The sequence below is a fragment of the Corvus moneduloides genome, chromosome 28 (assembly GCF_009650955.1).
Source record: "Corvus moneduloides isolate bCorMon1 chromosome 28, bCorMon1.pri, whole genome shotgun sequence".
NCBI classification, from domain to species: Eukaryota; Metazoa; Chordata; class Aves; order Passeriformes; family Corvidae; genus Corvus; species Corvus moneduloides.
In genome coordinates, this window is record NC_045503.1 from 387,755 (window position 1) to 410,990 (window position 23,236).

General features: G+C 47.0%; 2 protein-coding genes across 14 annotated transcripts in view; both read right to left on the reverse strand.

The window, feature by feature from the left end:
* Nucleotides 1-1,481: 1,481 nt before the first annotated feature.
* On the reverse strand, nucleotides 1,482-17,698 carry LOC116436069 (ceramide synthase 4-like). 6 transcript variants are annotated; one of them, XM_032092960.1, is made up of 13 exons: nucleotides 17,576-17,696; nucleotides 15,826-15,926; nucleotides 14,305-14,508; nucleotides 11,875-11,992; nucleotides 9,827-9,945; nucleotides 8,588-8,645; nucleotides 7,989-8,039; nucleotides 7,183-7,275; nucleotides 6,212-6,340; nucleotides 5,562-5,668; nucleotides 3,603-3,747; nucleotides 3,279-3,520; nucleotides 1,482-2,524 (listed from the first exon to the last, which is right to left on the reverse strand). In XM_032092960.1, coding segments are annotated over exons 2-13 (1,389 nt in total). In that variant the 5' UTR covers nucleotides 15,828-15,926; nucleotides 17,576-17,696; the 3' UTR covers nucleotides 1,482-2,403. The 6 variants fall into 6 exon arrangements, with proteins under 6 accessions (XP_031948851.1, XP_031948854.1, XP_031948853.1 ...); XM_032092963.1 differs by having other exon boundaries at nucleotides 3,345-3,520; nucleotides 17,576-17,694; XM_032092962.1 differs by lacking the exon at nucleotides 15,826-15,926 and having other exon boundaries at nucleotides 17,576-17,698.
* A 50-nt stretch (nucleotides 17,699-17,748) lies between these two features.
* LOC116436070 (ceramide synthase 4-like) overlaps nucleotides 17,749-23,236 on the reverse strand; it is a 44,787-nt gene continuing 39,299 nt past the window's right edge. For all 8 annotated transcript variants that reach the window (XM_032092970.1, XM_032092968.1, XM_032092969.1 and 5 more), the window contains 3 exons: nucleotides 23,084-23,190; nucleotides 22,536-22,692; nucleotides 17,749-19,829 (listed from right to left, as the gene is read on the reverse strand). In XM_032092970.1, the coding sequence (XP_031948861.1) occupies nucleotides 19,638-19,829; nucleotides 22,536-22,692; nucleotides 23,084-23,190 (456 nt within the window). In that variant the 3' untranslated portion in view covers nucleotides 17,749-19,637. The remainder of the gene's footprint in view (nucleotides 19,830-22,535; nucleotides 22,693-23,083; nucleotides 23,191-23,236) is intronic.

Below are 23,236 nucleotides of genomic sequence, written 5' to 3' on the forward strand. Positions count from 1 at the left end.
ACATGCAGCCCATGAAGGAACAGTGCTCACGCTGGAACGTGTGGATACTGAAAAGCTGTAATCTAGTGAGGAACTCGAACAGAGAGAGAGAGGACCCTTGCTTCCACAGATAGAGAACCCTTGCTTCCAGACTAGAACAGCTCATCCTTAAAAGACTTAAACCCCATGAACTAAAATGACCCACGCTAGGCAGTTGTGGGAAGACTGCTTGGTCGTGGGAGGGACTCACATTACAGCACATCGGCCGGGCTGCTGCTTGTGAAAGTTAAAACCACGCTAGAGAAATTCTTAGAGGACTGTCCCCTGGGCGAAGGACCCCACAGCACAGCAGAAGAAAGAACTCCTTTCTCTGAACGAACTGAAGAAAGATTCTTAGAAAGTAAAATACTTACCAAAACCCCATGTTTTTTGTCCTTGAGCTGTCAGTGGGAAAGAGAGAGGGGGCTGGGAAGAAAATAAGTGTTCTAAAGGTTTATTTTAGTTCTTATTACCCTTTTTACTTTTAAATCTGTTAATAATTTTCTTTATACTGTTTAAGTTTTGAACCTGTTTCATCTTAAAGTGTTTTTCCCCTAATCCTTATCTCAGTTCATGAAGTCTTTGTTTTAATTTCCCCTTCTCTGCTCAGCTGTAGCAGAGGAAAATACATGAGTAGGTTTTTGGGGGTACCTAGCACTTAGCCAGCGTCAAGCCCCGACAGCAGGACTATGGACGCAGGGTGGTAGGGGATTGATCTCCAAGGGCACTCAGGCCTCCCAAGGGTGGAGAGAGAGTGAGTGACTACCCTGCTGCTGCAGCAGAAGCAAGCTGGGAAGCTGCACTGCAACTGCTGCTGTCATCTGTGTTGTCAGAGTCTGTACTCTGATGTGACACAGCAAGAGAGTTCCTGAGCTGAATGATTAACATCTCCAGAGAAGGGGAGAGGCTTTAAAAACTGAGAGGTGTTGGTTAAAATCAACCCTGCCACTCTGACAGCTCTGTCAGGATAGCAGGCCTGCAGACACAGAGCCCTCTAGGTCCAGTTTGGCTTCCCCTCCTTGCCAGCTCCCCCGCCAGAGCCGGGGTCCCATGATGGGGCTGCAGCAGCGAAGGCTGGGCCTGTTCTCTGGGCCCAGGGGCCAGTTGTGCCCTGCAGGCTGTATAAATCTTTTAAATGCTGAGACTCTCATGTATCATTTGGGGCTTTAAAAAAAAGCATCGTACTTGAAGGGACAAGGGACAATAATTCATGGGCAAACCCTTACACCAAGGATCCCAATGAAGGGTCTTGTACCCCCACCACAGTGCAGCTAGTGGGAGTGAGGTGACATCCTGCTCCAGGTTGGTGTTCCACAGAGAGAGGGTGGCTGCCTGCCTTCCCGCACTGCAGCCTGCAAACCCAGATTCCAGAGTCCTTCAAGGGAAAGCTGGTTCAGCCTTTGCGTTACATGATGTCAGGCTGCCAGCAAGTTTCAAAGAAGATTTCCCACTGACATATGATCTGATGTTCTAAAAAGATTTAATGCAAAATGTACATAAAACAGACTTTTTTTGTTTGCATGTAATTAATTTTTTACATTTACTTTACTTTTTTTGTTACACTATAAATTCAGAAAATTAGATCTTATGCAAGAAATTATGAGGTGAAGCATCATCCAACCCCTAAACCATCCCATTAAGATGATAGTGTTGTAACACTCCTATTTTCCAATTTTAAAAATGAAATCTCAACAAAATTAATACATCCATATGGAAAGCTTCCATTTAGTATGTATCATTTCTGGTGGAAAATTGTGCATTTGGAAGAATTCAGTTCCTTTCAGTTTTAGGAGACTTCTCCCAGAGTAGACATTCAGTAAGTGAAATATTTTAGACATTAGAGCTATTTTGTAGAATTCATACAGCAAATACAGCTTGTATCATTTGGCCAGGCCTTAGCTGCAGAAGTGGTTTATCCCAGAGCCTGACCATTTTATACTACCAAAGTGAAAACTTATTTGCCATTTAAGCCAGTGCCTTTCACATGCAAGTCCTTTCATCAGGTGGCTGGCGATGACTACTCCTGTCTTCTGAAACTGCAAATTGGTTAAATCTTCCACAGTTTAATTTATTGTCTCATGAACCTTTTGGGAAGGCTTTGAGATAATCACAGATGGGAGTCATAACTTTAGCAGCTTGTTCAACCCCTCTTCTCCTTATACAGTGGGACTTTGGCTGGTAGACCCTTTATTTCTGGATAAGTGATTATAGAGTAGTAGTAAAAGAATCCTAACAGAAGAATTATAGAAAAAACTCCTGAAGAGACTTAACTGCCTATAGATGTGATGAAATTCACCTCCACCTAGGCATTGGATGCTGATTCAGGCAGACTGCAGTGAAGCCCTGCCCAGCTTCTCCCCCAGCGCTTGTTCAGCCTTCCCACATTCAAAGACTGCCTGGATCTTGGTGTTTTGCAGCAAGCCCTGTGTTATTCTTTGTTCTTTGCCAGATCCTCTCCTTCGCTCCTGTCACTCTCTTCAGTGTCACTTCTGGCATCTTGTCTTTTCTGAAGAAAAGAAAGTTTAAATGAGCTGCAAAACATATGTAATGGTGTATATTAGAGAGGACTAGTCCTGTTTTCATTCATAGCCCTGGAGACTTAACCTGGCAGCTAAAATAGAAATAAGAGGTGTGATCATATCCTTAAAGCCAGTGCTGCAATTGTCCCAGCATAGGGAGATTGACTTAAGCTGACAGATGTTAACTCTGTTATGGTTTCACCTAACTTTTGAATGGGTTTTTTTTGTCACCCTAGTAATGCTCTTGTAATGTGACTTCCTGAAAATAAGTTAATATTTATTCTATGTATAGTCGTTCAGCACATTTTCCTATGTAATTTATTACTGTTGAAGCTGTGAAAGCCAACACAGATTCGTCCAGCAAGCATATGGACTGGGCTCCTTATTTTGCAATTGTCTACAGCCTCCATGAGCATATCCTCCATAATTTCCTCAGAAAAATGGCTTTTTCTTGTAATTTAGCTTTGATGAAGGGGTAACTCAAGAAAGTTGAAGGCATAGCACCAAAATTGTGGAGAGGTTTTTTTTTGCCCACAGGTCCCCAAAGCTTTCACAAATCTTCTCAGATGCTCCCACGATGCCATCTGCCTACATTAGCAAGGCAGGCTAGGGAGCTCCCCTCTCTGATGACAATGTTTCTCCCAATGATCCCTATACAAACTCTGGCATGCATCAAGAGCCTGTGGAAGGTATCCAAAACTCAGAGATGCAAGTACACAGTGTGCTATCAACCAGGTTTACCTGGTTGCTCCTTCTTTACTCCCCTTCAGACATACCAACAGGTTCCAGTTCTCCAAAACTACATACTGAGAAGTGATTAGGCAGTGAGGAGACAGGTCTGTGGATGGTTCCCATGTCACTAGAACACATCTGCAAGCTAGAAGTGAGCTCCTGCTCTGATCTTCGTTATCCATACAACTCCCAGCGTATGCCTTAAGAAGCTCCTGGGCTTTGTGGGGCAGTCCTGCTTCTCTCCTGCTTTCCTGCAGGCAGGTGGGAGTCACCCTGAACCTCATGCTCTCTCATGAGCAGTGGTGGCACAAAGGAGACAAAGACTTTTCATACCTCACCACGGAGGATGACATTGAAGATCATCTGGATGATCACATAGGACCAGAAAATGTGTAACAACTGCAGGATCATCAGGAAAGCACTTATGAGACAGCTTATGGGGAACAACGAAACTTTTGTCACAAAGTAATAATAAACGCTGTGGGAAAGAGGGAGAGGTAAATCAGAAGACACAAGACTAAAGCAGGTTAAGTATCTTCAGACTTACAAGGATCAGGTTTCTTTCTGGGCAATGGCTTGGCTGATGTGTTCCCAGGGCAGAGCTGGGCTGAGCCAGGATGGCACCACCAGGCTTCACGCTGTGCCCAGCTCTCACAAAGCAAGTCCCAGAGGACCTGCAGATGCTCTGTATTAAAATCACCAACAATGCAATAGGCTTTGCAGACAGGTCAGTTATCAGAAATCTGCAATGCTCCCTAGAAGAGGCAGGAACTGGCAACATTTCTCCTAAAATAAGTCTTGAGAGGAACTATGGACAGAAGTGAGACCATAAGGGGACCTCTCCACTGCCACTTATATAAAAAGAGAACACATGGTTTTTAAACTGAAGTTAGGGAAGAGTTAAGGGTGCAGATGATCAGCTGGGCATGGAATTACTTTTAGCAAAAGTCACAGAAAGTCTGTATCCTCCGTGACGAGAACAGAAAGGAGGAGACCACAGGTTTGGAAGTGGAAAGCAGACAGGACAGAGAGCAGTTCAGCACAGGAGAGAAATGACGAGTGCTAGTATGTGTCCTCCTCTACAAGTTACCTACGACATGAACATCTTAGCATATATTGTATGCTGGGAAACCTTGTTGGACACAGTGTGTATTTGCTCTGCACTTGTTTTCCTACACCTCTGCTGCTTGCTGTTGGTGCTGAGAGGTGCTGATCTCAATGGACCTATCTGATCCAGGACACCTGTTACCTTTGTCCTTATATATGGGACAGCAGGTTGGGATACTGGGGCTTCGCACTTCGTAGCAGAGACAACTGAAGTTGCGCTTGTTCTCAGGGAAAGTTGCCTAAAGCTTCTATTGCTTTTCTCTCTAAGGCAGCAATTTGACCACCTGAATACGGGACTTGTCATGCAAAGTCAGCCTCATAGGCATCCAGACTAAATGGCAGCACCACCAAAGCTCAAAACTCAATATCTTCAGTGGTGGTATGCAGCAAGGGCAGGGACATAGGACAGCAACAGGGACTTCTCCCTATGTGTGTATAGCATGTCCTATTTTTAAAATTCTCCTTGGTGTAACAAATGAAATGTTTGGTTTGAAAGAAAACAGAAATCTTAGACGATAATGCAAGTGTTGTGGAATGAGTTTATGGGAAGTTAGCCACTATCAGCTTTTCTGGCAGTGGTAAGGAAAGAAGAACAACTTCAGCCCAGTTAAAGGCTGGAAGGGTCACCAGATGTGTGTACATAAAAGCCATTCTCCAAGGCTGGTACCTGTGTGTGACTTCTGAAGGAATCACTGCGAATGCCCTCCCAGGATGTTGAATATCCCATCTCCTGAATCCCTCATGATTTTCTTGTTTTATTTCAGATACGTGGTGGGTCACCTTAAATTTACTGTGCTGTTTTTTCTGTACTAATTTTATCTTAATAGACCTTTAAACTTTAAGGCCTTTTTTAGTCTGCTAAGAATTTCTTGGGAAATTCTAACCAGTATGGTTTGCACCTTCTACCTTCTTTCTCTCATAGGAACCAGTGCTTATAACACAAGGAGTGGGAATATAGGGACAGAGGCTGTGGCTCTAGATTAATTAGTAGAATTAATTCATTAATATAGTAAAAACCCTGGTGGTGTTTTCTTGCTATGGGTTCTTCTGTTCCAGTTGAATTGATCTTTGAACTTGTAGTATTCTGTTCTCTGCCTTTCCTCCCCTCAGCATGGAGGGTCACCTCTCCAGAAGCTCAAACAGCCCATAATACCCACATTCAGAGGACAGCAAAATGTTACTCACGTTAATGGGAAAATGACAAGCCGGGAGATGATGAAAACCACAGCAAAAACATTGAATACTGTTTCACAGACCCGCTTCCATTTCAGGTAATGGAGTATCTTGGCAAGCTGTAGAGAAACAAATTTCCATATACCCCTTGTGCCTGTGTTCTCCTTCTAGGGGCTGAGGGATTTCCCGTGTCCTGCAAGGATGACCAGGCTTGTAGGGATGTATCCCAGTTCCTTTGCATCCAATTACTTTTCCACAAGAGCAGTAGAACCAGGACTTCCTATATTCACTGTCACTGACGTACATGTGTCCCACTCATGTGTCATGTGTAGCAACGTGCACAGGTGCCAGTGCTGCCCACAGGCATGAGCACAGGCCTGCAACTGGGAGAGTGACTTTTTACACAGGCAACAGTTTTAAACTAGGAGAGACTTAGATTAGGTGTTAGGAAGAAATTATTTACTCAAATGGTGGTGAGGCCCTGGCACAGGCTGGCCAGAGAAGCTGTGGTTGCCCCATCCTTGGGATAGGTTGAATGGGTCTTGGAAAAATCCGATCTAGTGGAAAGTGTCCCTGCCCATGGCAGGGGGTTGGAATGAGACGGGCTTTAATGTCCTTTCCTGCCCAAACCATTCCATGATTTCCAGGTGGGGGTAACGCACCTCTAAAATATAATCAGAGGCATCATGGACCAGCATGACTATCATCCCAAACCGAATCATATTGGCACAGTAGGAGACAAAGATCAGAGTGATGGTGGCGATGTGGTGGATAATCTGTTCCTTAAAGTCCTGGCATGAGAAGAGAGATTGTCAGGCTTACCTTGCCCTGGCAGCATCTGTTCCTGAATGCTCCTGCCTCACTAGGATGTGTCAAACATGTCCGCAAAGCATCAGTGCTCCCCACCACACTACAGCTCTCTGAGGTCCTGCACAATCTCAAGAAGAAAATCTCCTCCTTTATGCCCAGTTAATGGAAACCCAGACAAATACCTCTGAGATATATGTAGGTGCAAACATGCTGAAAGACAGATTTTTATAAGTTTCCATGCATCAATCTGCCCTTCCAAAACTGCTCTCTTAATACCCCATATTTACTTCCAGATCCCTCCTCTGTGTATTGAAGAACCTTTTGTAAGGACAGTAGATTGCCCTTGGCCTGGGGCAGGTCCTATCCATGGGCTATAATGGAGGAGCTCTTCAACTGCCCATGCCTCTTCAATTGCCCATGCTGCAAAAGTCACACATACAGGACCCTCATCAGGGCAGGCCAGGTTCTTTCCATCAGGAGGACACAGCCCTCCAGTGCAGGCAACATCTGAGAGCTGGAAAGGCCATGATGCCATGTTCACCCAGTGCCTGTCCCTTGACCAGCCATGGGAACCCCTGTGTCAGCTCCCAGCAATTGCCCAGCCTAGCAGGCAGGAAGGCCATGCCACACACGAGCAGGGCCCAGTGCAAGGGGCAGTGGTGGGATACGAGAGCTGAAGGGGCCCATGTGCACAAGGGTCTTCACAGCAGCACTTGTGCCTTCTCCTTTGCACCCCCGGGGAGCTGACAGCGGGACGGGAGGCACAGCCTCACGGTGGGGGCTGACTGAGCCATCTGGCTGTGGTTGTGCTGCTGACACTTACCTTCCTCTTCACATCAAAGGGCAGGGTGGCCACCAGTGAGCAGTAGAAGGAGAGCTCCAGGAGGTAGAACGAGCCCAATATGGGTGATAGAGGCTGTAAGACAAGTGACAGGCAGTTTGACAGCCCTGCCTAGCCCTGGGTTCAGGAGAGGGGAGGAGTCTTCCTGGGCAAAGCCCCTTTATTCAACCCATGTTTGAGACAGCAGGTGTTGGTCATGCCTAAATCTTCCTGTTCCCACTGACTGAACCGTTTGCTGATGCACTGACAAGGTCAGTCCAAAGCCAGGACTAGCCCTGGCCTGTCTGCAAAGGGGCTGGGAGCAGCTGGGGTCTCCCCTCTCCAGGGGTTCAGATACTTCATCTCTGTCCCTTCTTTGAGAGGTCAGATGTCCTGACCACCTTTTGTGGCCACAGAGAGTCACTTCCAAACAGACTTGGGTGACAGAGAAACTCAGTGAGAAGAGGTGCCTGCTCTGAGCAGAGCTCTCCTTAGGCTGTCACATGGAGCACGTGTGAGGAGCTCATCAAGCAGATGTCAAACTGTTTGCCAAGATGCATAATGTGAGGTTGAGACCAGAGGGGTGTTTAAATAAGACAGGTGGATATACTGAGTTGTAAGTATAAAGCTTTTTGTCATAAGGTTGTGCTGTCTCCATGGTTGAAGGTTTTCAAAACTAAACTGGAAAAACCCTAGGTAACTTGGTCTGATCTCACAGCTAAGTGCTGCAAGCAGGAGGTTGGACAAGAATTTTCCTGATCTCTCTTCCAATATGAATTATCTTGTGATTCCATGTATTTGCTGCTCACCTGTTGTGGAAATTTCAACCAGCACACGGTGTGGTCCCAAAACCAGGGCTTCTGTGTATAGAGAAGGCAGCAGTAAGAATCCAGAGCCTTTTAATGACACATAAAGTCCATGGGAGGAGGTACTCTAAGAACTCAGTGTGCCCATGCTAGATCCAATCTGGCTTTGAGCTTCAGAGAAAGTGGTTGGCAAAATGCATTTATCATTAGTGAATGTACAGGATGTCATATGGAGAGACTTTGGAGCAGAGGGCAGCAGCCACAGTGAGGACAGGTCCTGCTCTTGTCTGAGATGCAAGAGCTGTGTGTGGGTACCTGTGGGGAAGCACTTACACAAGGATCTAAGACAAGAACAGCAGGGTAACATCACTGACACCTAGCCAGGTCCACCCAGGGAAAAAGGAACTGCTGAGTCAGGATTGAGGATGATTCTGCTCCATACCCCTGAATTTGTCCTTCTTTGGCTTTGCACCCATAGTCATGACCACACGTGGTCTTCCAATGCGTTCTTTAGAGTGGCCTGGGACTATCAGCCTCATTTGCAATGAATAAGAACCCTTGAAAGGTGTCACTTCACAGCATGACCCTGCTCACATACTTACGTCATACAGAAGAGCCAGTCCAGAGAAGAATGAGGTGAAATAGAAAGTAAATCTCCAACTAAAACAGAAAACAAGGAATTAAGACCACCTCCAGAGCTGAAACAGCTCCCCAGGCTGTGCCCAGGATGCCCACAGGAGAACCTACGCTTGCTTGGACAGAGATTTGCAGAATCTCAGCTCTGTTGGCACATGGAAGCATCTGCTGTAAGGCAACAGGGTACCCACTGCCCAGCCAGGCTCTGCTGAGGTCCACGCTTTGCCCAAATTCCTTGGGCATTCCATCAGTGTCAAAGAGGATGCAGTAAGATGCCTCTCCCCGTCTCCTTTTGTTGTATGGATGTTTGTAGATCACCTATCAAATGCTTATACACCCCAGACAGTGGAAGGCACCCAATTTTTCTCAGTGATGGCACAGGAATACTGGGGGATTTATTACTTTCTTCAGAAATGCTGCAGTAGGAAGCACTGAACAAGATTTCAGGTGGAGAATATATTTTAAACATAATAACACGATTCAAGCACTGAATAATTTCTTTTTCAGAGGGGGAAGAAGAGTGGATCTCTTAACTGATGGGGGTCTTTATGTATATACAGCATTAAACCTCAAGGTGAGAACCAGAGATAGCTTAATTCTCTTGATCAAGACACTTGGTGACTCCTCTCTCCACCCTGACTCCATGTATTACTGAGATATGCAGGAAGATTTAATATAAGAGAGCAAACAACTTGGGGAAAGGGAAAGCTATGAAGATTTTGGTGCTTTCTTGTGTTTTTCAGTTTTAACCTCCCTCCTTCATGGCTTGCACTGCCTCCTAACTGCACTTCATGGATTCATTTTCTGCCCAATCATCCATGCTGACAATATCTTAAAATTTTAATTTTGTATCATCTTTGAAAAGAAGTTTAATACATTTTACAAGTGGCTTTGGTGTTCATAATCCCTCTGAGCTTTCGAGATCTAAACCTGTTCTCCAGTAAGGCCAGTAGACTCTGTTGAGGCAAATTTAACTTTTCAAAGGTAAAAAGGGGAAGGAAGGAGGGAGGGAGGGAGCTGGCAGTGCTGTGGGGGGCTCTGTTGTCAGTGTGTGCAGTAATGGCACCCAGCCTCATGGCACAGAGGCTCTGCTCACAGCCACAGCAGCTCCCCTGGGAGCGTGTTTGGGGAAAGGACAGGGCAGAGCATAGTGATGATGTGCAGACCTGTTGGAGGTCTCCATCACCAAAAGCTGACCCAACTACCTGGCCTCACAGAACTTCTTCATCAGCCTGGGGTGGTCCTGGGCCCGCCGGTGCCTGAACCAGGTCTCCACATTTCTGACCGGCAGGTCACTTTTCTTGGCCAGTGAAACCAGCTCCTCCTGCAAAACAGAGCAGAGAGGAAGGACTGAGCCTTTTGGAGGCAGTCATTCCCTGTGAGGGAGGAAGAGCTCTGCTCCCAGGAGCTGCTCCTGCCTGTCCGCCTTTCCTCAAAGAACACCTTTCTTTGGAAAAAATTGTATCAACTCTATTTGCATTTGTGAACCCCCAGATTGTTTTGGCCATTTAAAAACTCCAATTCAGACATATATAAATGCAAGTTCATAAGTAAACACAACTTCTCCCTGATTACATTTTGCCAGCTGTACACAATGGGATACAATATCTGGCTATAGAAGTCTAAATACATTTTTTTTCCACCTCTAATACAATTTTGGCTTATAATTATCAGCTACAGATGGAAAACCTGAAGATAAAAGAAGTTTCATCTTGTAAAGTTAAAGAAACAGACACATGGTTCACTCCATAATGTCAATAAACCATTCAGCTGTTGAAGTGGCACAGTCACAGGCTCAAAGGCATCAATTCCATTATCCTCATTTTCTGCATGAACTCCAAATAACATGACAAGAGTTAAGGTTTATAAACTGTGATTAAAATTAATGTAAAGATGAGCTCATGAGCATTTTATAATTAATCTGACAAAGCTTCATACAGATTAAAGTAAATTATTTTTTTAATCCATGCATCAGTGTGTCATGATCCAGGCCCAGAGATCATGATCTTGGTGGTGAATGGAGCTAAATCCAGCTGGAGACTGGTGACCAGTGGTTTTCCCCAGGGCTCAGTTTTGGAGCCAGTCGTATTTAGTATTTTCATCAATGATCTGGAAGAGGAGATCGAGGGAACCCTCAGTCATTTCACAGATGACACCAAGCTGGCTGGGATGTTGATCTGCTGGAGGGCAGGAATGCCCTGCAGAGGCAATTTGACCGGCTGGATCAATGGGCCAAGGCCAGTGGTGTGAGGTTCAACAAGGCCAAGTGCCAGGCCCTGCCCTTGGGTCACAAGAGCCCCATGGAACACTCCAGGTTTGGGGCAGAGTGGTTGGAAAGCTGCCAGCAGAGAAGGGCCTGGGGGTGCTGGTGAATAGTGGCTGAACATGAGCCCAGAAGTGTCCAGGTGGCCAAAAAGGCCAATGGCACCTGGCCTGTACCAGCCATAGTGTGGCCAGCAGGACCAGGGCAGTGACTGTCCCCCTGTGCTGGGCACTGGTGAGGCATTTCACATCCTGGGTTCAATTTTAGGCCCCTCATGACAAGTAAGTCATTGAAGGGCTGTAGCATGTCCAGTCAAGGGAACAGACCTGGGGAAGGGTCTGGAGCACAAATCTGATGAGGAGCAGCTGAGGGAGCTGGCGGGGCTCAGCCTAGGGCGAAGAAGGCTCAGGGAAGACCTTCTTGCTCTCTGCAACTCCCTGACAGAATAAGATGAAATGGCCTCAAGTTGTGCCAGGGGAGGTTTAGATTGGAAAAACTTGAAGCCCTGGCACAGGCTGCCCAGGAGAGTGGTGGAGTCCCCATTCTTGAAGAGATTTAAAACATTTGTAGATGTGGTACGTGGGGACGTACTGATGGCCTTGGCAGTGCTGGGAGAATGGTTTGACTTGGTGATCTCAGAGAGCTTTTCCAACCTAAATGATTCTGTGATTCTGAAGGACTTGCAGTTCTGCCAAAAATAAGCAGCTGTAATAGACTCTACCCAAAGGGGTGGTGGCTGCCTTCTTGCCAGAGCCAGCAGCTCTCACAGCAGCTGCTGTGTTTGACATGCAGCAGGTCAGGAGGTGCTGCGATTGCAGCTGTTGAACATGTTGGAAGCTGCTCCAATATCTGCTTATACATCTTTCCCAGGAAAAGTGCTTAACAGTAACTGCCTTGCTTGTGAGGCCAGTTTGCCGGGCCTGGGGTAGAGACAGAAAGAGGTGTTGCTCGCCTGGGCTCTTGGGACAACGAGACACAGGGGACACTCACCTTCTTTGGGGTTTTGCCCAGCAGAATGTAGAAGCCTTCCAGCGTGACATTGGTCTGAACTTTGGGCCTCTGCTTGTCACTCACCCCCAATGCCCTTCCCAAGGGCAGAGCCACGGTCCTGTAAGAGGAAAGAGTTCTGGCAGGAGAGGACCTGTGTGCCCACACTGGCAGCCAGGGTCAGCCACCAGGAAGATGCTGCCAGTGCCGTGTTTTGTGCTGGATGTACTGCCCCAGCACTCCAGCACTGCCAGAGTGCACACCCAGCCCAAGGCACAGCCCAAGGCTCCCAGTACTGCTCCAGCACACGCTCAAGGCTTGGTGGCTCTGTCAGGCCAATGCCCTTTCTTCAGAAACACAACGGCACCAAGGCAAAGCTGAGGATGTACAGTGGAGACAACAGTAACAATGGCTAAATAAGCAATAATTTTGCTGAGGCAACAGGACACAGAGCATGCCTCTGTGTTGGAGTGCATGCTGGTTCTCTTTCCAGTGCTCCTGAGCACTCCAGAGGATGCCACAAAACCAGTCTGTAAGCGTCTGAGTGTTCCATGGGCTCTGTGCCCAGGGTACCTGACCACTTGCTGCAGCAGGAGCCAAGGACAGAACATGTGGGGATATGCTGGCTCCTGCAGGAAACCCCAGCTAAGTTCTAGTGGGAGGCATTGTGTTCCAAATCATGTGGTTTCTAGGAAGCTAGGCAAGTGTAAGTTGCCTTCCCGTCTTTGAGGGAAGACTGGATGACCCTGGAATTAACTCTGGCTCTTCCTACAGCCCTCATCTGCCACATCTTCTCACATGGCTGTGCACTGCAGGCAGGAGCCAGCACTCAGGGCAGATGGGCCAGTGCTCCCCCAGCTCCTCCAGGAGAGACCCCCTGTCCCAGCTTAGGGCAGGTTTGCTGACCACAGCTTTGCCACTTCACGTCCTTCCCTCCTCCCCCGCTGAAGTCCTGCTCTGCCTGGTGGGAAGCATCCTAGCAGCTCTACCCACACCAGCACACGGCCTTGCTTTAACTGACCGGCTTCCGATTTCCCGTGCTGAGGGCTGGTCTGTACCTCCCCACGCGTCCTTGTTCCTGGAAAAGGGGCTCAAAGCCCTTTCTGAATCTCATGGGATAGGCAATGTAGATCTGCCTTGTGGTGATGCGAGGTTTTTACTGTATTTTCATATGTTTTCTGTACCCCAGTGGTTCATCCCTACCTTCCCCACTCCTATTCCCAGTTGATTTGCCCCAGACCCAAGCCCCTCCCCTGGTGCTCCCTACATGGTTGTTCTCCTCCCCTTGTTCTAGCTCTTTCCCTATCAATCACCCAAACCCCTCCTGTTGTTCCCGAAGGTTCGGTGTCCATCACCTGAGCCCTCCCTAATTACCCTTATATGGCCCCTGTCAGTCCCCCGAGATCCTGCCCCCTCGGATACCTCCCCTCTTGGAAATCCCCTAAACCTCGACGCCCCATTGGGGCATGTGACCCCTCTCCCTCCACCCACCAAGACCCTTGGACCAGATGTGAGTCCATCCCTTCAGCGTCCCTCCCTCCTAATCCACTTATTGGTCCCCAGTTGGCGTACTCCCCCTGTTCACCCCCCCATTGGAAGGCATGGGCGCGTTGCAGGCGGGGCTTGTCCTCGGTGGATTCCCTTTCATAAACTTGGATTAGCCCCCGGGGCAGCCCTCCTCGCTACTTTTTATCTCTCCCCTCATCGGGGGCTGCTGGCTGCTACAGTGCCTGGAGCCGGTACTCCGCAGGGTAGAGCAGAGGCTTCAGAGGAGCAGCTTTAAAGCTCTAAAGCTCCGTGCCTCCGGCTGCTCCCCGCTGGAGCCAGCCCGGGCTGTAGAGAGCAGCGGTCCCTGTGACACTGCCTCACTTCCACACACAAGTTCTGGGGAGATGCCAGCCAGTCCTCAGGCTCCCCTGGGAGTGCATCATCACCCCTGACAGAACTGGGGTCCTCTGGTGTCAGGAGGAGAAAGCAGGGCAGAGCAGGGCAAAGAGTGGTGTGAGCAAAGTGGTCCCACAGCAGCCCTAAGAGCTCCAGGGTGGGGAGCTCACATGGCACCTTCAGGAGCATCCTCTAGGATCAGGCTGAACCCTGGCTCAGCTACGGGCTCCCAGCACTGACATACCCAGTAAATCCCTTATCTGTGTTGCAAGCTCCCTAATCTGTCTTGGCCTGTCTCCAGAGGGACCCTCCATGCACAGCTGAGATGTGACTGAGAGACGGACTTTTCACACCTACAGGTACAAGAGAGAGGGAGGACAGAGGAAAGAGCTGCCACACAAATCCCATATGCTATGAAAAGCAGAAAGATTCATTATTCTTGGGGACAATCCCATGTACACTTTGTGGTGGTCAGGAGGCAGGTAAGGATTATTCTGGAGCAGCCCTGGTGGCAACCAGCACAGGAGAAACCAGAGGTGCTGCACTCACCTTTCAAAGATGAATCGGACAAAGATCAATAGCAGGGCACCAGGGATGCAGAGCAGGAGGTGCTGAGGCTGCGGGTAGTGTACGTCTGCAGACTCCTTCAAATCTTCCCAGATAGCTCCAGGTGGCAGCCAGTATTCATGGTGCCAGAACCCCTCTGACACTCCCATTCTGGTCAAGATGGTGGGCACAGAAAGCAGAGGCTGCCTGCAGCAAGCAGGTATTACTAAGGCATAAAGCTCACTGCTAAATCAGGATTCCCAACTCAACAGCTCATCACTCACGGTCCCCACCTCTTGCTCAATCCCATGAGTATGTCAGACTAGTTGAAATAGCATCACTTGTTTTGACCTGCCTGTGAGCTTGGGAGTGGGGTAAAATGTCCTAGTACAAGAGAGTAATTTAGTGGGTGTTGAGGAGGTGGCTGATTTCAATTTCACTCTGCTTCATAGATGACTAAAGTCCCTACCTGGTGACACTATCAGCAGGGGCATCTCTCTTGCCCCCTCTTTCTATCAGGCTTTTCCTTCTCAGGCTGCAAAACCCTCATCTCTTAATCAACCCTGACACCTGGCTGAAGGTGGGGATGGAGGTCCCAGGGGAGACTGTCTACATCCATTAAAATCTTCTGGCATCTTCAGGGCCCCAGCAGTCTCAGTTTTGGTTCCTTCATCTTGGCCAGAAACATCCCATATCCTGTTTGCATTTTGAACCATCATGTACTGAGCACAAAGCTGAGGCACTGCTCCCCAGAGCGCTTCTGGAGTGCTCACACACAGCCCAGCACTTCAAGACACCTTTTCCCGTGCACCACCTTCCTCTGCTCCATTCAGCTTCAGCTGTGTTGTCAGTCTCTCAGTGCTGTGAACTGCAGCAGCCAATCTGCAACACCATCTTGAAGAACCTTCATTATCAGCTGATTTTGCCATCTGCCTTTCCCTCCCCCTTTTTGGGGGCACTTGCAACAACACACAGCTGAAAACAATCCATGTTGGTCTCTCACAGTCACCTCTGGTGGATTTCCTCAGGCTGGTGAGGGACATTTCTGAATGCTTCTGCAAAGCTGAGCAGGGTGCATGTTCTCTCCACTACATGTTGCTCACCAATTCTTTGGGGTAACTCCAGCAGAGACATAACTTCCCCACAGACCACCCCATGGGCACTCTTTCCTATTATGTTCATGTCTGTTTCCAAAAATTCTATCACATATAGTACTTTCTACTGCTCTGACCAGTCTGCATGTCAGACTACAGAAGGCTGTAGCTTCTCACATTGGCTTGAAGTAGATCCTCTTGGAATGTGGCCTCAGTGAGATGTCAGGTATTGGACCCTCTCTCCCTCAGCTGGGGAGCCATACAGGGCAGCTCACTGCATTTCTTGTCTCTAGCCTGACCTGTCTCAGTGTTCCTGCTGGCTGCCACCATCATCTCTGAATCCAGCCGTCTTGCCAATGTTTCAGAGACTGGTATTGCCTTTCAAGTTGTTTCTCAGGATGTTTTTTGACCTGCTTTATCACATGCTTACATTCATCTGACAAAGTTGTAGGTCCTTCCCCTTGTTTAGACACGACTTCAGCTTTTTGAACAAGGCCTTGTCCTTATCTGCAGGCACTGTGTCTGCTGTACCTGTGAGAATGAGAAAAGCAATGTCGTTCCAAGTGCACCCATCCAAGAAAAGGTTCCCTTGGGCACACATTTCTGAATGAAATAATGTGATGTATGGAGATCTTTGAAATTCATTGTGTGCAGGAGGAAGGAAACAACTGTGCCAAACTATTTTTAGAACAAGCCAAAATGGTACCAGATGTCCACGTCTACTGGAGTCAGCAGATTCATGTCAGCCCTAATTTTGGGCTAGGACAGCCTGGGGGCCACACTGTGCCAGCCTTGACTCACCCACCTCACAGCAGCCTGGAAGCATTTTTACTCTCTTTTACTCATGGCTCACCTGGAGCTGGATGCCTCATCTCCCACAGCTGCTCACTAACATTGTGTGATGCGCATCTCGTCTGTGCACACGGGGGATCAAGTACGGGGGAAAAGAGAGTCAGGCCCTGCTGTGGTGCCCAGTGCTCCATCTGGACATGGAACTCTCCATTAGAGAGATGCTGAGGGAGATCAGGGTGGTCAGCCTGGAGAAAAGGAGGCTCAGGGCGATCTTCTCACTCTCCACAACTCCCTGACAGGAGGGTGCAGCCAGGTGGGGGTTGGGCTCTGCTCCCAGGGAACAGGGACAGGAACAGAGGAAAAGGACTCAAGCAATGCCAGGGGAGGTACGGGTTGGACACAAAGAAGATTTTTTTCATGGAAAGGGTTGGAATGGGCTGCCCAGGGAGGTGGTGGAGTCAACCATTCCTGAAGGTAATTAAGAAGTGACTGGACTCAGTGCTCTGCTCTGGTTGACAAAGTGGTGACTGGTCACAGGTTGTACTTGATGATCTCAAAAGCCTTCCCCAACCTAATGGGTTTGGTGGTTCCATGATCTGCTCTGCTGGGTTTCTCAGCAGACAAGTGACAGACTTGCTGCAGGTTTTCTACAACAGCTGCTCTGTGGGGGGAGCTGTGATGCCCCATGTGTGGAGAGAGGAGGGGATGGATACATTAACTTCTTGAACACTATCACACTACTAAGAAACTTCCCAGCCCTGGAGCAAACATAAAGAGAGAAGGTGGAGCAAGGAGGGAGCAGGGAGGAAGCTGAATGCTTCTTTGAGCTTTAGCAAGTTGATGGCAAGAAAACAAATTCAGCAGCTGATCGGCCTCGATGACTCATCACTGTCATGCTCAGTTCCTCAGCTAAAGGCAGCACTCAGTAGTTCTTGCTCAAATCCAACAGCTCTCCTGTATCCTTGATGTGTCCTTTAACAAGAACCAGATTTGCCTCCTAAGGAGCTTATCTCAGTCTTCAGGGACACAACAAAGTCCTGAGGATCAAATCCAGCAGGCATTAACATACACTGGCTCCACTGGCCATTGTGCAGACTCTGGGAAGCATTCTGCTCCTTGGAGGAGAGGTGGTGTGATTTTACAACAGGGATCTTCCCTAGCCTCCTAAAACCTCACAAAAAAAGAAGAATAGATAATATTTCTTCTCCTCCTACCCTCACAAGGCTGAAGCACCTCCCCAGTGTTGCCATCTTGGACTTGCCACTGTCCTGGCAGTACCAAATAACCTGGCCAGTGTAGTGTAAGACTAACCCAGGTCTAGTGTAGGGATGTCCCAAATTGTCCCTTGTTCCAGGGCCAAACACAGTATTACTGAGCAGAAGACAAACCTGGCAGCTGCAGTTCTTTACTGGCATGGCTCAGTGTGGCTGTGTGTCCTGTGTATGCAACGTCTTCCCCTTGGCAGTGGCACCCACATGGGTCTCCCTCATCACATGTAAGGTGCAGCCAGCCAGGTTTACCTCCTGGTGGTTAAAGAAGTAGAAAAGAGACCAGACAATCAAACCTTTAAAAGTAATTTATAAAGAACATTTACATTCAGTAGTACAAAATGATACATAACCATCTCTCCTGAGCATACTACCTGCAGAGAGGTGAAACCATACGCTCAGATCACAGCGTACAGAACATGTGCTTCCAACTTCCAATGACCACAGAATGACAGAATATTCTGCATTGGAAGGGACCCAGAAGGAACATCGAGTCCAACTCTTAAGTGAATGGCCCATACAGGGATCAAACCCATAACCCTAACACCATGCTCTCACCAGCTGAGCTAAGGCTCCAGAGGCAGACTATCTTCAGCAAATCAAGATTTAAATGACAATGCAGGAGCAGATGCTCTCCTCCCACAGCATGCTATTGCCCTGGAATCACACATGCTGGAACCATTTTTTCCTTTCTGAAATTATCCAATTCCTTTAGAAATCCAATTATCCAAATGTATTTTGACTGAAACTGAAGATGAGCATACACAAGCTCAGATCAAAGCTTCTCAGTCACAGGTGACCTGAGTGGACTGATGAAAATCCTCTTGTCTTCCTGTGCTGTCACTTGCTTTATAACTTAAACATGTGCACCACCTCCTCAAATAAGGCATTTGCTTGGTCCACGTCCCATCCCCGCCCAGTTAGCACTAGGTACATAAAGAGAAGTGTCTGCATGGCCTCGGCAGTCTAAGTCCCTGCACTCATTACAGTCAATCTGGTAATACTTCAGTTTCATAGATTAAGTGACCAATAAAACAGAAATTCACATAACGCTAATTTAAATGTTTTAAGAGATTGCACAATCCAAAAATCTAAGACTACTCATGATACAAGATAAGGCAACTAAACAAACTGAATCAGCACTACATCATGACTTCATGGACCACTGCTTTATACTTGCTGTTCTTGATACACGTAGGCAAAGGCCCTAAAGTTAGAAGGCCATGCTAAAGCATTATTCCATAAGGTTCAGCAGATTTTCTCTGGACCCTTTTTCCTCTGAGGACAGGGGAAATGTATCGCCTTCTTGCCACAAGCTGACTCTGTAAACATTTCCCACTGTGCCAGTCACACTAAGTGAAAACATGAACACTTTAGTCAGTGCTGTCTTCTAGACTATATAATTCCTTGTCACCTCCCTTCTCCTGACTACTTCCTTCCAAGACAGGTTTAGAGGATTACCTGACAGTTGAGAAACAGCTGTCCGGAATTTCTAGCTCTGCCAATGTGATTTGTGTGGGTACTCCTCCAGCCTGGGCTTTGGAGTTCTCTCCTTAGGAGCAAGAAGTAGGCACTGAGATAACAGCATTACAAAACTGGTCACTGGCACAAAGAGTACCTCCTTTGAGAAGAACATGTTTTATCTTATGCCTTTCCAAAGCTTTCATTTCACAATGCTCAGTTTTAATTTTGTAAGTGCGTACAGGGCACCTGTTTTCTCAGAAGAGGTATCCCAGTGATAAGATTTGTCACTTGTCAGCCATAATAATTACTGGCAATAGGCCAGGGCCTCCAGAGGCTGATCCAGGCTAAGCAGATTCTTATCAAACATTAGGTGGGTAAAACTTGACACTGCCAGAGTTTATCCACCTTTTTATTTCTAAAGTATTTTTCAAGATTAACACATTTGACAACAATTATGGTACAGTCTTAATACAAGTCAAACCACTTTGATCCCTTGCTATTTGTTTTGAGACTACAACCTATAGTAAGCTTTTACTGAAGGAAGACAAAAAACTTCCTTCAAATATCACTGACTAGAAACACTTCTGTTTATGGGAAGCAGGAATTCAGCTACAATACTGCAATTGCACTCCATTTTATCTACACAGTGAGCAAAACTGTATCTACAGATGGTGGCCTGGGTTCTCTGGAGGCCAGACCAGCAGCACATGGACAGCAGCTATCTTTCCTTGGTGTGGCCGTTGGCAAGGTGGGCTCTGTTGTTCAGGGGCTCAGACCCATTCCTCTGGATGTAACCATTGCTTGTGACGTTGCTGAAATACGTGATCCCATTTTTCTCCTTTTCCCTAATTTTATCTCTTTCTTCATCCTTGTCACTTTCTTCTGTATCACTTCTCATGTCCTTTTCCATCTACAAAAACAGGTAAGTGAGAAGCCAGACAAACACAGCAGTTGCACAAGCAGCAGTGCTGGCTGAGCCACAGGCTGACCATGCACCTGCTGCCTCAGCCACTCACCCTCAGCACAGTCCTGCTCTGTCCCCTCAGCTTTTACATTACCCTTGGGAACAGGTTCTCCCTGCCTCTTTGATTGAAGTCTCACTGGAATCTCACCTGTGACCCTGATACACATTAGCAATTAACAGGCTGAGAAGCAAAACAAAACCACACATGCCCAGGACTGAGGACAACTGTGTAAGCCTGAGTAAATCCACATTGCTGCCCTTGGTCATCAGCCTGTGGGAGAAGGATTGGAGCCATTAATCAAGCTCTTTTACACCTTCCAAAAGGGACAAGGAGCTAACTTCTGTCTACACATGGCCTGGGTGGCTGCGGGCTGACAACACTGCTTGGGACAGGCTGGAAACGCACACTTCCAAACAAACCAACGGCTCAACACAAAGCCACTCCACTCTGACTACATTCAGTTTTATGGTCAGGCTTTTCCTCTTACTGTTTATTGACTGAGAGACCTATAATCCACTTCTGTAAATATTTAATTCATTGCCTTAAAAGGAAGGCAAAAAAGAAATAATGGGATAAAAATGACAGTTTAGAAAAAGCAGCTCAGCACTCCCTGGCTTCTCAGGCTGTCTCTACTCTGCCATATAAGATGTCAGAATTGGGGACAAATTCACAGTGTCACACTCCTTGTTTGAAAGAGGGAAAACTGCAAACACCTTCTGTGACCTGAGCTTTAGAAACTGCTCAGGGGCAAATCAGGTACTGCCCAGAAACTTAGTCTCCATTTATGGTCCATTGTTCTTGAGATCTCTCAGATCATATTGAGAACTCTATTTGGGTTTATGCTCTTTCCAGATATCATTACAACCAGATGCAGACAGCATTTGTAAAAATCTAAACTTGCACTGAATTCAATCTGCCTCCAAGGACGGTACGGGTGGGAGATGCTATCTGCTGTGAACAACCTGCACCTCACCCTGGAAGTGACAGTTCAGGAAATATGCAGGAGTCTGGATCTGCAGCTTAAGGACAAATTATAGTCAATATTTCTACATTTATCCATTTATAGCCAGAGAATGTGGCTGAGGCCTTAAATCTGGCAAGATTCCCAAAGGAACAGTAAAGCTGCTCCCTCTATGAGGGAGTAAAAGTCGTACTTCAGGATCTAGGCTGAGTTCTAATTACTGGGGATTAGGGAACATCATGTGAGAAGGTGGTAAGGATTATCCTGTAGCCAGAGAGGAAAACCATGGAGACCAGAAAGGCCTGCAAGAAGAACATGAACTGATTGTAGAATGAGTTTCATGGCTCTCAAAGAGAGAATGTCCTGTATTCCTGATGCTGCTTTGGGCTACTGAATATTGTCACTGAAACAGTTCTGTTTAGGACAAATTTTTTTGCTCTTTTTTTTTTTTTTTTTTTTTTTTTTTTTTTTGAGTGTCTTGGACCAAACCACTACAACTGCTCAACACAGTGAAATATTTCAAATATATTTTTACATCAAATCTGGCAGATCGATTTAGATAAAATAGGAAAAATTCTGGACATACTCCAGGATCTTCCTCCCTGATGGTTCTTTTCTTTCTAATAGGACTATTTATTACCTCATCATTTTACATTACAGTAACTGCAGTGGTAATTCAGCCCACACAAAAACTAGGAAAACAATAAAAGGCTGTCTTCAGTTGCATCTTCATTTCCGGCCCCATTTCCTGATTTGCAAGTAATTTGCTCTGTGCTACCTTAAGGGAAGGCAGATAAAGAAAATGGGGACAATACGGATAAAGAGGAGCCTTCAGTGCTTGCTCTCAGTTCCTGTAAGACAGAATTCCTCAGTTGGATACTAATAAAACAAATCATCCTGGGCTCTGAGGTCAGCTCCCACGAGGCACTGACTGTTCACCTCTGGACCGCATCCTTGGCATGTGGCCAGTCATGGCTTTGATTTTGGGAAGAATGTCATGCTGAGCAGCAGTTTGGTCTCACAGCAAATACTACAGGCCAGAAAGAGAGGGATGTGGGATGCATTTCACTTCAGTTTACACAGCTGGAGCTCAGATACTCATCTCTGGTTGCTCTGTGCCTGTTGAGCAGCACTGCCAGGTACAGTATGGAATAGATCATGATTTGGGCATGCCTGTTGCCCTCCACTGTTGCAAGAAGAGCCCAGGCAGCTGATTTAGATAGAAATACCTACTGTGTAGAAATCTACAGTACCATAACACAACTGTAATTGAAAATCCTGTACAATAAGGGAAGCACTTTTGCACTGGCCTCACCAATCATGACAATTTTATCTGCCTTGATTTCTTATTCTTGTTACAAATGCAAATCACACTGCACAAAGTGTTGGGATTTTTACTCAGATGTCACTGGCTTTGTTCACAGACACCTCTCCTGGAGTCCAATCTGCATTTTTGTTGAATATAAGCATCAAAAGTGGACCCAATATTGTAGTGACTCATAAAAATTTTTTGAGTCAACTTTCCCTAATATTAATGAGCTTCCTTCCACCTCACTGTTGGTAATGTACATGTACAATTTCACTAGAACAATAAGGAATCCATGCCAGATGGACCCTTGTGTTCTTAAGCAGTCTAGGTGGACCCTCCCCCCACCGTGTGATGTAAAGGATACTACAAACTGATGCATACCGTGCCCTGGAGGATGAACTTGTAGACCATGTGAATAATTAGGCAGGACCAGAAGACATGGAGCAACTGCAGAATTATCAGGAGAACATTCACAAAGTAATATCCAAAGAAGGGTTGGAATATCTCCATGGAGTAATAGTAGGTGTTATAAAGCACTCTGCAAAACAGAGGGAATTGCAGTGGAGGGAAAGCATGTTGTTAGTAGGGCCACAATTAAGCCCCAGAAATTTGTAGTCACAGAGGAAGTTTCAGATCAGCCACTTCCATCTTTACATGTGAGCCAACTATCAGTTCCCCACCCCACAGGATAGAGCCACTAGCCCAGGGCTCCTCCTCTGCAACACCCTTCAGGGCTTCAAGACTGCTCTATAAACTCCAAGGCAGAGCACCCTTGTTTACCCCAAGGCAGCAGCCATGTGGCACTTCAGCCTGTGCAAAGGGCAGGAACACATGCTCCAGGACTGAAAAGCAAAGGCTGCAGCACCCAGCTAATCATCCTGTCCCTCAGAAGGCAGCTTTTCCATGTCCCCTCACTGCAGCAGACTCACGTGTAGGGGTAAATGACCAGGCGGCTGATCAGGAAAACAGCTGAGAAGATCATGAAGAGGCTGTCACAAGTTTTTTTCCACTTCATGTAATTGAATATCTTAGTTGGCTGCAAGGAGAAAGAACAATAGAACAGCAGCCAAGACAGCATCTGC

Coding starts and splice junctions, on each gene's coding strand:
- LOC116436069 (XM_032092960.1), bottom strand. Junction 6,341..7,182: donor CCTTTGATGTGAAGAGGAAG/GTAAGTGTCAGC, acceptor TTCTCATGCCAG/GACTTTAAGGAACAGATTAT. Junction 3,748..5,561: donor CTTGTCATTTTCCCATTAAC/GTGAGTAACATT, acceptor TCTTTCCCACAG/CGTTTATTATTACTTTGTGA.